We start from the raw sequence: 14,803 nt of genomic DNA on the forward strand, positions 1-14,803 counted from the left end.
AGATTGAAAACCTAATTACAACTTCCTCGCTACAGCACTTATACAACTATAGTGAAATTAATTACCAACACACTATTAAGGTTTTTGAAAGATATTATTAGAATAGTAGTGAATGGAGTCCAAGAAAAAGGCAGAGATGAATAGGATTTCTTAAACCAGCAGATACGGCAAATAATACATGGTATTAACAAAAGTCAGATGCCATTAGTACGACATTGCTATAGATTTCACATATTTAATTGTAATATATTGCTGAACCCGAAACATGTTATTTTTAGGCACTACACTGTGAAAATAAACAACATTTGTTATTGTAAAAGGTTCATTCCTTTCAACGTTGAAAACATCCCTGGACATATAATTATTTTTCTAATCAATTGGTTGAACTCAACAGAACATTGTTCTAAGGACTTCACTCCAAAATATATATCGATCATACAATACAATTTGACAACCCAATATCTAAAATATAAATTGATCCTACCTCCGGAAAATGTTTTGTGTAACGTTATGCCAAAGTCTTAAAATATATACCACCCCAAATGCCTTTAACCCTCAATTTGTGAGTATCTTGTTTATGATATATATATATATATATATATATATATATATATATATATATATATATATAGATATATATATATAGATATTTCTTTTTTCCCCAGAACAAATCACTTAACTTCCCTCACGACACCCTGCCAAACAAGCTAAACATGTAAGCAGACATCTTAGGACTTAGGCAGCTGTGAAAAGTATTCACACATTAATGATTCCAACAGCATTTTCATCAGGCTGTGGAAGAAGAAAGGGGGGGGGGGGGGGGGACACAAAACGTGAAGAACTTGTCAAAGTGTGAGTTAGACAAAGAAATAGACAGATGGTAACTACTACAGCAATAAATACTAGTCAATCAGGCCGGATTAAAGATAGAGAAGAGGGAATTTTTTCAAAACAAGCAAGTTCTCCAAACATAAAGAAGAGCCAGAGGGGCTTCAAACCAGCAACTGCCAAACCTTGTCAAATGACAAAACTTTCAACTCTTAAGTTGCCACCCAAGCACAATCCATTCAAGTGATTTAATACCTGGGTAACCTCATGCATAAGTCTGCTGAATGAGTTTCTCATTCCGGAAATAATCTCCAGTTGCATTGAAGGCAGTAATGAGACGGTGTGTTAGTTGTGGCATCATTTCACAGCATTGTTCTACAGCACTAGCATGGAACCGTTTCCATTAGCAACTGAAATCGGCAATGCCCCCCCCACCCTCTCCATCTCCTTTTACAATTTCCCTGTTCAGGTTTCCTAGGATTCACAGATCACACTAAAGAGATGAGTAATTGGAAGTCCACTGAGTCGGAGGAGCATGAGCATATTTGCATGTGATGAAGGACATTTCGTTGTTTTAAGAATCTCCCGTTCTGATCCTGTACTCTTCCAGTCTTCAAACCTTCAATCATCAGAATCCCTCTTCTCTCAAGGTATCACTGTTTCCTTCATTCCTGCCATTGCTCACAGCAAACTGAGTGGGCCTGAGAGTTAGGAGGGCTGGGAGCCCAGCAGTCTCTCAATGGCAGCGTTGATATCCCCTCCTGTAGCGATAAGTGCCTGTAAGTTAGCCTCACGGTTGATGAACCCCATGGCGGTGAGCTGGTCAAGCTGCTGCTGAAAGCGTACTTCTGGGGTCTGAGTCTGCAAGGGACATGATTAAGCCCAAAGTCACATATTGGCCACAAATACAAATTTACATGAATTTGAAACTGGCTGAATTCCCAAATAGAAATAAAGTGCATGACAAGCTAGGGAATCCCAAACAACATAAAAACAATTAATTGTAAAACGGCTTATTGCCAATGCTATCATTCCCCATTCATACTGCTAAGTACAGCTCCATCTCAAAGAATTAGAATATTCTGCAAAAGTTCATTTTCTTCCGTAATATAATTCAAAAAGTGAAACTTTCATATATTCTCAATTAATTGCGCATACAGTGAAATATTTAAAACCAAAATCAAAACTCCTATCTCTATCCCATCTAATGTATACAGTCAATACTTGGTCTGGGCTACTTTTGAACTTCATTGAATTTCATCAATGGGGCGTGGCATGGAGGTGATCAGCCTGTTGCACTGTTGAGGTGTTATGAAAGCCCAGGTTTGCATTAATAACAGCCGTAAGTTAATATTGTTAAGTTTGTATTGTTGAGTCTTGTGTCTCAGACCTTCCTCTGAGGCACCCCAAATCATCAATACAACCTAGATTCTCCATGGGTTTCAGGTTAGGCCAGTTGGTTGGTCAGTTAAGCACAGTAATACCATGGTCAGTACACCAGTTGCTAGTAGTTTTGGCTCCGTTAGCAGGTGCCAAATCGAGCTGGAAAGGAAAATCAGCATCTCCGTAAACCTTGTCAACATACAGAAGCACAAAGTGTTCTAAAATATCCTGATAGATGGCTATGTTGACTCCAGTGATGATTTGGGGTTCCATGTCATCCATGACAAAGCCAGTACTGAAGTTCTGGATGGGCCTGGTCAGGAGTGGGTGGGCCTGCATGCACGCACGCACGTGACGCCACACCACATTATTCATGTATTTATTTATTATAAACAAACAAAAACAATTTTGGGCTGGGCCAGCTTTCTATCTGGCTGCATGTCATCTGCTGGTATTGGTCCACTGTGTTGTATCAAGTCCAGAGTCAACACAACCATTTATCAGGATATGTTGGAGCACATTGTGCTTCTGTTTACAGGCTTTATGGAGATGCTGATTTTCCAGCTGGATTTGGCACCTGCCCGCAGTGGAGCAGGAGTATGAATCGGCCCCTAAGACTGAACAATACAAATTAATTTACGGCTGCTATCAAAGCTAACATGGGCTTCCATAACACCTCAACAGTGACAAAGGCTGATCACCTCCATGCCACCCCCGTTGATGAAATAATTTGTTCAAAAGTATCCCAGACCAAGTACTGACTGCATACATTAATGTACTGTTCAGATGGTCGACATTTCTCGATTAAAAAAATCATTTTTTTAGTGGTCTCGTAAAATATTCTAATATTTTGATTTAGGATTTTTTTTTTCATGAGATGTATGCCATAATCATCAAGTTTTAAACAAAAAAAGGTTTTAAATATTTCACTTCATACGCAATGAATTGAGAATATATGAAAGTTTCACTTTTCTTTATTATATTACGGAAGAAAATGAACTTTTGCAGAATATTCTAATTCTTTGAGATGTAGCTGTATAATAATAGCAGTTAGGTGCTAGACTTTGAGCCTTCATCTAGTGGTGGTTTAAAGTTTCAAACCACAAAAAGTACAAAACAAAAAAACAGCTTAACAATTTTTTAGGTAGCTCGATGAAAATACTGAAATGATTTCCCTAAATTATACAAAATTAGTCCATACCCGACGATGTACAGTATGTGCTTGGTTTGCATATAGTTCGATCGTATTGGTGTCAATGGCGTGTGTGTGAGACAACCCGGTCATTACGACGATCAGATAAAAAAAAATGTCTTCTACATCCTGACAGTTTTCTGAAAAAGCTATGTTTCTATGTCAGTCGTTCTTCGATTTTTTTTAAATAGCAGACCTACAAGCTCGTAGCTCCACTCGGTGGCGCGCTATGAGCTTGTAGATCTGCTATTTTTCAATAGCTAAAGCATAACATAATACTAACACCAAAAGGGGTTCCCACCCAAAATGGGTTAAGAGAAGAAAATGAGTAAAACAAATCAGTGAGTCCAGGCATTTTACTCATATTGGGCCTGATTCTTCAACGCGTTTCCGCTAGCGTCACGTCAAAATATCAGCGGAAAGGCATTTACGTGGATTTCCCACATTAATTTGGAATTCATGGAAATGACCGTGAACTTGACGCTCACGTAGGTTGTTCGGAAACTCCGCCAAATCCTACGGGACCTCTTTAGGTGGCGGAGAAATCTACGCAAGCATACACTTGCGTATAGATTTATTCAGAAGGCTTTAGTCTTCATGCTGAATCAATAAATTGTTCCCAAATCTCAGATAAAATATGTAGGCATGTGTCCCCAACATATTGGTCGATCAGCACATGATAGCCTATATATATATATATATATATATATATATATATATATATATAAAAGCCGAGTGCACTTGTATGCCTAAATGCATGCATTAGGATATTTCTATCATGCGCGATTGGGGCTGCTCACTCGGCAGCCTTCTACTCGAAGTGCAACGGTTGTGAGCTTGTAGATCGGCTCTCGCGGACTCGCGCTGCATGTTAAAAAACAAACTCACAATTATAATAAGAACATAGGCTTATCTGCATTCTGCACAGTACGAATCCAACATTGTTAAGTGTAGTAATGCCTGCAGTAGGCGGCAGGCCTATTGAAATTGTTTTGTTACGGAGCTCCTTGAGTTCACTGTCGGTGTGTGTGTGTGTGTGTGTGTGTGTGTGTGTGTGTGTGTGGGAAGGGGGGGGGGGGCAGACAGCAGCGTGCTGCCGATCCGATTCACATTGGAAAATGAATAGGGCCAATTAGCCCTATATAAAAAATAGAAGACCACATTTGCCTAATGAATGGCGTCAGCGTGTTTGAAAGTCGGCCAGTCATATCATATTTTTAAGCCAGCTCACCTCCACTCGCGCTTGTTCACAAACATGACGGACAGACAGACAGAATTTATAATAATGTATATCGATATTGATCACATGGATGCCACACACAGAATAGTTTAACTCACTGGATAAACTCACTGGATTATAATTTCTTCAGACAAGAAGATCCCAGGCCTACGAGGTAGGCCTATAATTATTCACTTATGAATGTATAGGCTACTGTTCTTTATCGCGCAAACCAGTGTCGAGGGCCCATGCCCCCTCCCTCTCTCTGTCTCTCTCTCTAGCTCTCTCTCAAAAGACGACTTTTGCATTGACAATTTGACATATATCCGATATTTTAAATATCGGATATGTTTTACCTCTGCAAAGGTGTGAGTGAGCACTGAGCACCCGCCTTGGTCCCGAACTGAATTAAATAAATTATAATTATATTGCTTCAGCGGAGCACACACCGTTGTAAGCTTGGAAATATTTTAATTTCCTTTGGTGTCCTTTGATGGATTGATGTCAGTTTGTACATATATAGTAGCCTACAGTGGTAATACAATGGTGCAAAAACGACATAACATAAAAGCCTGTCCTGCTCCTACATGTGTAGAATTATTAAATTAATAGAGTGCGGGCTATATTCATAGCAGTGACCGCGGCTGTGATTTCTTTCCAGCAATCATTTTTATTTTAGGCCTAATTTGTGAAGCCGCTATGTCTGCAAAGCCTTTTTTCTTTTTTTGACGGACGGATTTGCTGAGTCATGCTTGAAGCCTTTTATGGTATGAAATTGGGCGTGGATCAATGCAAATGAGGTTGTCGGGTGCTTTTCCGATCACTTTGCACCAGCTGAATTCAGTATGACATACACCTGCGATACGCCAGCGCACCTGTGTTACACACCACTCTCTGAATAACACGTCATCTCAACGTAGCTTGATCGGACGGATAAATACGATATCTGTTTCCGCCACCGTTACACTCTGGCGCATTTCGTTTTTGAAGAATCAGGCCCATTGTGACCAAGAACAAACTGATGGCACAGTGGCAACGATTCTGCCCACCACTGAGGAGGCTGGGGGTCCGCTTTGTTTGAGATTCTATACAAACACAATTGTCCCGTGTTCGTGGAAGGGATGGCGGGAGGGGTGTTTGATATTGTTACTGCACATACTCCTACGGGCTGGGGAGGAGTGTTGGGCAGGAGGAGTAGAACGGAGGCTCTACGTCCTCCTGGTAGGGGCAGGTGAGTGATATAAGAGCATTGACAACACACAAAGATGTGTGAAGAGGAATTAACCCATTCTGACCTGAGATCAGATTCTAAAAATGTCTGTTTTAAAATGACAGTTTTCTGAAAAAGCTATGTTTCTATGTCAGTCGTTCTTCGATTTTTCAAAAATAGCAGACCTACAAGCTCATAGCGCGCCACCGAGTGGCGCGCTATGAGCTTGTAGATCTGCTATTTTTGAATAGCTAAAGCATAACGTAATGCTAACACCAAAAGGGGTTCACGCCTAAAATGGGTTAAATTATAACGGCTAAATTAATCTCATCCTAAAATTATTAGTACTATTCACAAATAAATTCAGTGTTAGAACAGCTTCATACCAATGATCCTCCTCCAGCAAACATTTGTATCATCTGCTGCATGAGCTGCTGCTGAGAAGAACTAGTGGCCGAAGTAGAATTGGAACCTGGTGTTGAGGCAGAAGAGTTTTCTGGGGCCACACTGACCCCTGTGGTGGGAGGAATAAGTGGGGAGACTCCGGGTGTCATGCTATGAAGAGAGACGGTAAATATTTAATTCCCTGGCAATATCTCAAACGCCTGGAGCCCCTGCCCCAAACTATGATACAAACACTGGCTAATGCCACATTTGAAAAATATGTGAATCTGGTGCATGTACCCAGGCATGAGGCCAGGTGCCTCCGTCTGTAGCGTCTGGAGGCCTTGTTGGATCTGGGTTAAGGCCTGCATTACTCTGGGGTTGGTCATTGTGGACACAGCTTCAGGATTCTGCATCTGACCAGCCATGAAAAAGACATGTCAATTTGACAGGCCCATTTTTGTTTCACACTCTAAATATAACTTATAATGTATAATATTTATACTGCTTACAAGACATGGGACAGAGACTTGAAAGTATTATTTAAGGCTCATATGTCTTTTTGATTTCTTCATAAGATTAATTCAGGAGTCTGGCATATGTATTGCTAATTGCTTACATTATTTGTCTTTATTAAATTATGTAATTGTAAACCACATGGTAATTGTTTCAGAATGTACGCAAATTGCCACCATGTACCAGTGAACACAAAGACAGAGGAACCTAACCTGTTGGAGAAACATTGGAAGCTGATTTCTCATCTGCTCCTGCAATTGTGGGTTCCCAGCAAAGAGGGGGTTGTTCATCAATGCCTGAGGGGTAAAGAGTTAACGTTAACAAAATGGTCATAACCACATAAATGAGGCAAATTATGAAATGGCAATTCACCCTCAAAAAAGTGAAAAAACCCTTTATTAACCCCAAATAATTTAAACAGTGCAGACCTGTGAGGCCAGGTCTGGATTCTGTGCCATAGACTGCATCATGTTGCGCATGTATGGTGCCGACAGCATGTTCTGTAACAGCTGTGGGTTCTCTGTGAGCTGCTGCATCATACTCTGCATACCAGGACTACTGAACACACCTGAGCACAAGACAGTAAGTAGGTTGTGAGAGCTACATACAATATTTATATACAACAATGACAGAAACTCATACACTTATTTCCTTGACTATTTATTTACCTAGCATGCCTCATCCACTTATGCTATGGTCAATATTGGAAATACAACAGACTATTAATACTTTTTAATACTCTTTGACCGTGACCCTTGATTTCTTTACGGTTAGTTACTAGTAATGTTATTAATCTAGGAGTTTATGTTTTCTTTAGGGTTAGTTACTTACTAGTACTACTAGTATGTTATTAATCTATATTATTCTTCTCTCTGGATGAGTGGCCAACAGATAACCTACATAACTTGACAATAAACTAATTTATGAAAGATGAGCATCATGTGTATGTGTAAGCTGTAATGTTTTTTATGGAGTAAATGGTTACACCGTGCCAACATCTTATCCACGCTCAAATCCACAGACTCACTGAGTGTCAAACAACAAAACCTACTAGATAAACAAAACCAATATCATGCTGTTACGTGTTGAGAAGAGCTTGTACCGTTGCCAAGGCCCATGGTGTTGATACCCAGGGGGCTGGAGATGCTAGGCCCACTGCCCCCCGTGGAGGCGGAGGGTGCAGAGGTGCCTGTCCTCTGACTTTCTGATGCCGCCGTTGGTGGAGGTCCCCAGGGGTTCGGTAAAGGCTCTCTATTTTCCGTTCTGGACGGTTGTGCACCAGAACCATCTGCATTACCTCCCAAGGCAGAGAAGGGATTGCTTCCAAACTACAACAAATACAAAAACATAGTTGATTTCTTTCTGGAAGTGAGGAGCCAGCAAGTGTGTCAGTGGCAGGACAGACAATTATAACTCACCTGCTCCCTAGCAGCGCTGAACATAGGCTCCTGGATGTCTGTGTACATCCTTCGGAGAGCATTGTAGCCTCCAGGTATGCTCTCCAGGTTGCTAAGTGCGCGGTCCTGGTTACGCATCATCTCTTGCATCATTGCTGGGTTCCTTGCCAACTCCATAGTCTGTTGAGAGGCAGAGACAGAGATGATGGTTCAAACTGTTGATCAGAAACCAGGGATTATTTAGTTTCCTAAATACATTGTTTCTTGTTTTCACTGCAGCAATAGTAATTATTGCATCAATTGCAAGAAATCATGAGTAAGTATTACAGAATATATATCTCTCTACTGCAAAGCTCTGCTCTGACCTGTCTCATGAGCTCCGGGTTGTTGAGCATGTGGGAAATTTCAGGGTTACGTTCCATCAGTTGCTGCATCTGTGGGTTCCCCACAAACATCTGCCTCATCAGGTCTGGGTTGGACATCATGTTCTGCACCAGTGGGTTCTCCATTATTTGTGAGAGCATCTCCGGATTGGACATCAGCTGCCGCTGCATCTGCTGCTGCATCTCCAGGAAGTTTGAAGAGCCCATGCCTGGAACGGCAGACAAGTCACCAAGCCCACCTGTTGAGAAACAAGAAGACAGAGAAAGTGAGGGAAAGAAATTAAGAGTTGTGCTATGCCTATGATATAAGGAACTGGCTTGTTGGGCTGGGAGGTTTTTTATGGATATATGGCTGATTATTAGAATTGTCTTCTAGAGCAGAGGTTCCCAATTACATCTGGCCACAGAAGATAACAGGATCTACTGAATGTGAAGGAGGCCTACTGGGGGGGGAAGCCACACTGTGTGTCATAGGCTCAATATGCAGTTTGACACATTCAGTAGATCTCGTGATCTTTTGTGGCCAGATGCAATTTATTGGGGTCTAGTAGGACTATAGTAAATAATAAAAAAAGAAATCGCCATAATATTTTGTAAAAAAATACATATTTAGCCCCATGCTCGAATGCCCCCGCCCCCTGTCAAAAACAGCTAAAATCCCTAAAACGAAAGAAAGCAGCAAATGAAAAAAAGATTAACACTCATCTTTTACTTTCTCTAATAATAACCTAAAACATGAACCTTGTTTGAAAAAATTAAGTTGTCCTTTAACTGTTCCACATGTTTAAAGTAATTTCTGAAAAAGACATAAAAAATAAAAAAAATCATACTCAGTTGATATAACGCCATTTAAGTCAATGATATAACATTATGTTGTGATATAGTAATAATAAAATCAGTGGGTAGCCTATTTAAGTCAACTGTCTTCCGTGAGAACGTTAGATTTTGGTACAATGACACGCAGCACCCCCCGCCCCCCTCCCTGTGCCGGTCCGTGATCATTTTTATGAACTGTCAGCCGGTCTGTGACAATACAAAGGTTGGGAACCCCTGTTCTAGTCACTAGTCATTCACTTAATACATTTTGAAACATCAATGATGCAATGATTTCTTGGTTGTATGTCTCATTTGTTATTCATAAGATTTAAGCCTTGAATGCAGATGTCTGTCTGTCCATCCAACACTTTGTATGCAAACAACCTATCTTGAAAACAAATTGCTGGATTGTCATGGAGTTTGTTCATCAGATGATGAACCCAACTAATTTGGTGATCCCATATACTAGCACCAACTGTCCACATTTTTTCAGATTGAGTGAAAGGAGCAGCATGGCCTCTAGGGGCTGCTAGTGGGCTATTATGTTTTATGTCTTGTTGCAAGAGTAACACCAACTCTGGAAATGCATATTCTAGTCTCCCATATAAAAAATAAAAATATGCTTCACTTGAGATTGACGAATTTGCCTGGATAGAGCAAACTTGATTTATTGCTATCAATCAGGTTTCAGACGTATTCTAAATGTTTTCGTGGCATTAGGAATGAGGGACAGTAGTCTAAATTCAGTGGATGTATCGACAGGCCTCTGTGTGAGCCAAAACAGATTTGATTATGTTAAAACAATCAGGGACAAAGATGGGCACTCTACCCTTTAGAGAAATGTTGTCATAGCGATATGATGTTCAAGGTATCAACTCCCAGCATCAGATATAAACAAATTGCACTGACAAAATCAGCCAAGTCTTTTGTTGATTTTCATACTGGCATTGTTGGCTGTCATCAATCTCCCCTTCTAATTCTGTAAGGATGCTGATTGTGCCAGGTAATTATATAATATGATAATAGAAGGGCATACCCCGTCTGTACTTTGAGGCAAGAAAATCTATAGTATACTTACTCAATATGTTGGCAGGCTGTGCTGGTGTGGGTCCTGTGTTTGATGTGGTGCTGGCAGTGATGTTAGTAGTACTGTTGCTGGCCTGAGATGTCGCAGAACTGGAACCTGACGTCTGGGGTGCGTCACCCCCTGTGGATCTGAGACAAATCAATCATAAACCATCTTATAACAATCACAAACATGCTCATCCATAACAATGTAATGGTTTTGACATCTTACTTTGGTGAAGTCTTGATAACAAGATGAACAGTAAGCCCGGCTTTGATGCCAAGTTTGTTTAGAGAATCCCCATCCTTCAGGATCTTCCCAGCAAATATTAACACCAGCTGATCTTTTTTGGCCTTGAACCTCTTTGATATCTCATCTTTGAACTGTTTGAAGAAATTACATAACTCAGGTCAGTGTAGTTAAAAGGAAAAGCTCAGCAAGAAACTACAGATGTCCAAATCCATGTCAAGTTCTGACTACGGTCATTAAAAACAGAATTAGTATAGGTGCTATATTGCTTGATGGCCAACATGATTCAATAAAGCGGGTCATAATTATGTTTAATTTAATTTGGCATGTTTCATACACTTGGTTATTGCCTAGCCCAATAACTCCTTATTTATTTACAATAACTGTTAACGCGATAAGACTACGTTACAACGTCAGATGTATGTGACGATGCTTATCAAGATGAACTGTAGTGTTAACTTCATTTTAGCTGACAGACTTGTGATGTCGCAATTAACAGCCCACAGGACTGACTAGTATTAGTTAACGTTGATAGTAATCAGTTTACAATCGCTACTAAATACGGCAATACGCAGACCAAAGAATACGATCGGTCAGAGTAAGTGAAACTTTACTGTGTTATTCTGACAGATAACCAGATGACGTGAACTAGCTAAAGTTAGCCATTAGCTTGATTAGCCTAGCTCTAACGCTGGCCCGAGATAACCAGGTCCAGCGGCAAAACGTTATGTAATAAAGTACCAGTGAGACAGAAGCACTCTCCGAGATGACGATCTGTTCTTTGTCTTTCGGAGTTTTAACAGTGACCCCGATCATAGTCCCGCCTTGCGTGACATTTTCATCAACGCTAGAATCCACGGTGGGTTCTATGCCGCTGTTCTCCGCCATCTTTACTAACTGACCATGACGACACTGTCAAGAGCGACAAAACCTGTATCAAGGCGGCATTTCTTACCGGAGAAACACACTATTGGCCTCTAGTGGCCTGGAAGTGTTATGGGAGCAGGTCTGGGCAGTCAGTGGAAAGCCTGCATGGTGTGGTTGACGCGACTCGCGAGGTTAGGGTCAGTGGGTCACATCTTCAAACAAAGGCCCCGGCCTTTGTTTGAAGATGTGTAACGCCTGGGCTCCACTGGGCGCGTCTGCGGCGCGTCTGCGTCGCGTCTCCGTCAGTGTCGGGAATGTGCCCTTTTAATCAATGGAGGGTGGCTCTTAGATATAACTCTATGGGGTGGCTCCACTGCCCGCGTTGCGTCGCGTCTCCGTCACCATAAAATTGAACCGGTTCGTTTTTTGACGCACGCACGCGTGACGCACGCGTGACGCAACGCGCCCAGTGGAGCCCTGGCGTAATTAAGACAAATTGCCAAAATGTATTGGTTTTTTATTTTGTCCTGTCCTGTAAAAGAGCAGTCAAGAGCATTATTTTATAATAATATGACTAAGTGCACTGGGCCAATCCAGTTTCCTGGTAACCCTTTGATTATAATACAAGGTTAATCTAGGGCAGGCTATATCGAGTGCTGCAATGTAACTTTTGAGACTTAACTTTCTCTACAATGATAATATTATTTGTCACTGCATGTTATCCTACAGGCTGGGTTAGCACCTGTCAGCATGGAATGTTGAGTCACTGTGGCTTTACTCTTTTATTTATCAACTTTGAGTGCCCATATTGTCTCTCTTTTTCTATGACTTGAGTAAATGTTTGGTAGGCTATAATTTAAATATGTTTTTTTACAGCAGCAAAAAGAGAAACATAAATAACCAAATATTGCAGATGCAACCTACACCTACTGTATGCTAAATCAGTAATATCTGTCTGTGTTCTATTTCTATGTTCTCAAACATGAGCAAGCTTTTATTGCTATGAGCAGAACAAATCACAAAGTAAAATAATTTACATTTTAGAACATGAGCATGCATGACAAACTGATCTTGCAACTGATAAGAGTCAAGAATTAGACAAACATTTCCTCCCAAACTAAACAAAAAACAATATGGATCTAATCTACTGTGGCCAAGTGATCCGCACCTTTAACACATACTATAGGGATAGGCAAGGCAATCTGAAATGCAAATATCCTCTGGTAACCTGAATTAAATTCATATCAACATCTTATTGTTTCAACATCTTGAGATTAATATTTTCAGTCAACGCCTTATATTGTTCAGATAGGCTAACTGAAATATATAAGAGAGGGATGTGATGGAGCTTAATTACTTCTGTGTGCATGGAACTACCTGGCCTCCTCCTGATGATTTGACTGTGTCCTGTGAAGTTCTAAAGGTTTTGGTAAGTTACCATGCAGTTACCACGTCTATCTAACCACAATTTTATTTGTAAAATTCAATGGTGTAAAAGAAACACTACTTTGTTTTTCTTCCAGTTTGATACTTTTCTGCAAGAATGAAGACCAGCCGAACATTCAATTTTTTCCAATTGCTGTTTTTCACGTAAGTATGGTTTGAACATTTATATAAGCAGTGCACTAATATGTAAGTTTGCGTCATGTAGTTGCACCAATGTTTTGAAAGTACAAATAGGTCACCCAATGTGTTTCTCAATTTTGATTTGATTATTTCTATATTATTACTGCATTATTATAACTTTCAGGATTTTGTGCCATGGAAATGGCCAGTTCTTCAATGATAAGGAAACACTTCATCTCCCAGAAAACTATAACATTCCCTGGATGGCGGGCATTCAGGATTTTCGACCTCTCACTCTCATAACCTTCCCTGGAACGCATGAGAGCATGGCGTTTCACGGAGGCCCGATGGCTGAGTGCCAGGCCTTGTCCTTGAAGGACCAGCTGAGGGCTGGCATACGTTACTTGGACATCAAAGTCTTTCCTTTGGGTGACACTCTCTATGTAATGCATGGAATAATGTACCAGCACAGCACTCTCAGAGAGGTCCTGGACACTGTCCGTGCCTTTTTGTCACAGTACAGAAGTGAAGCAGTCCTTTTCCAGGTCACACCTCAGTTTTTCGGTAAAAACACTGTCAATCAAATGGTCCAGAATCTCATTAGCAATGACGAGTATGTTTGGGTGAGCAGTGGAATGCCTACTATGGGTGAGGTCAGGGGGAAAATAATCTTTGTTCAGAAAAACACCTTCACACTAGGAATTCCACTCATTGATACTGGTACCAAAATTGACAATAAGGTTACTGAGGTTAAAAATAAGGAAAACGTCATTATCAAACTCTTGAGCAAAGCCACTGAGGCTTGCGGTGGGCATAGTGTGGTTCTGACACACTCTAGTGGCACTGGCCTGGGCACATTCTGGGGCATGTTTCTGACTCCCAAAAGAGTGGCAGAGAAGGTTAACCCCTGGCTAAATCAGTACCTGAGGCAGTTCTTTCCAAATCACCCCAGACCATGCTTTGGTGTCATCGCCACAGACTTCTCTGGGGTTGACCTCATTCAGACAATTCTCTCACTAAATACCTGGTAACTCAGAAGGCTATTAACAAATCGTTAAGTTGTGACCCCTCGTGCCTACTGTATATCAAGCCACCCAGCTCTGAGTTGCATTGTTTAATAAAGTCTGCTTCATTAGTGCCTTAAAATAATCTGAAATAATTTGCCGCTCTAGTTAGTAATGAAAAATGCAAAGTCCTTGCTGAGTATGCTGTAATATACCTGACTAAATTAAAGTCTAATGCAAAGTCTGAATCGTATCGGTTGGTTTATTTGGTGCACTCTGATGATTTGTGATAATTTTGACTTTGTCATATCGTTTTTGTGAATTTTCTGTGTTAAGAGGAGAGGGTTAAGGTTGATTTTTGAATAACCTGTGGTTATTGTGTCATACACGCACACACACAGGCACACAGGCACAAACACTCGCGCACACACACACACACACGCACACACACACACACACACACACACACACACACACACACACACACACACACACACACACAGAGTGAGAGAATAGAGCCCATGGTTATTTAGTGACTTAGCGCAATCATAGCATTCATTTGTTTTTGTAGAAACAATACTTGTATTATTGCTAATTTTCTGTTCTGTATAGCTACAGTCAGTCAGTCTACCCTAGCACTGCAAGTCAGATTAGATAGATAGAATACTTTATTGGCAGTTAAAATAATTTTTTACAACAGTGATATCAATTAGAAGAACGCCA

General features: G+C 40.7%; 2 protein-coding genes across 2 annotated transcripts; one reads left to right on the forward strand and one right to left on the reverse strand.

Annotated features, from left to right (window-relative positions):
• Window positions 1-75: 75 nt before the first annotated feature.
• On the reverse strand, window positions 76-11,539 carry ubqln4 (ubiquilin 4). The gene is made up of 11 exons (XM_083760519.1): window positions 11,385-11,539; window positions 10,626-10,777; window positions 10,407-10,543; window positions 8,495-8,751; window positions 8,151-8,309; window positions 7,835-8,060; window positions 7,161-7,300; window positions 6,945-7,028; window positions 6,517-6,632; window positions 6,219-6,387; window positions 76-1,689 (listed from the first exon to the last, which is right to left on the reverse strand). The coding sequence occupies exons 1-11, from the start codon at window positions 11,529-11,531 to the stop codon at window positions 1,537-1,539; spliced, it is 1,740 nt and encodes a 579-aa protein (XP_083616645.1). The 5' UTR covers window positions 11,532-11,539; the 3' UTR covers window positions 76-1,536.
• Window positions 11,540-13,040: 1,501 nt separating this feature from the next.
• On the forward strand, window positions 13,041-14,107 carry LOC310855693 (1-phosphatidylinositol phosphodiesterase-like; the record flags this gene model as incomplete). Its single annotated transcript, XM_083760799.1, has 2 exons — window positions 13,041-13,100; window positions 13,261-14,107. The coding sequence occupies exons 1-2, from the start codon at window positions 13,054-13,056 to the stop codon at window positions 14,105-14,107; spliced, it is 894 nt and encodes a 297-aa protein (XP_083616925.1). The 5' UTR covers window positions 13,041-13,053.
• Window positions 14,108-14,803: the final 696 nt, after the last annotated feature.

Source organism: Protomyctophum parallelum, assembly GCF_964188405.1.
Source record: "Protomyctophum parallelum genome assembly, chromosome: 3".
Classification (NCBI taxonomy): domain Eukaryota; kingdom Metazoa; phylum Chordata; class Actinopteri; order Myctophiformes; family Myctophidae; genus Protomyctophum; species Protomyctophum parallelum.

Excerpts from the sequence above, each read along its gene's own strand:
- ubqln4 (XM_083760519.1), bottom strand. The coding sequence starts at position 11,531 with ATGGCGGAGAACAGCGGCATAGAACCCACCGTGGATTCTAGCGTTGAT. Across the intron at positions 8,310-8,494 it reads ACCCGGAGCTCATGAGACAG|ACTATGGAGTTGGCAAGGAA; the intron begins GTCAGAGCAGAG and ends GCCTCTCAACAG. Across the intron at positions 8,061-8,150 it reads TCAGCGCTGCTAGGGAGCAG|TTTGGAAGCAATCCCTTCTC; the intron begins GTGAGTTATAAT and ends TATTTGTTGTAG.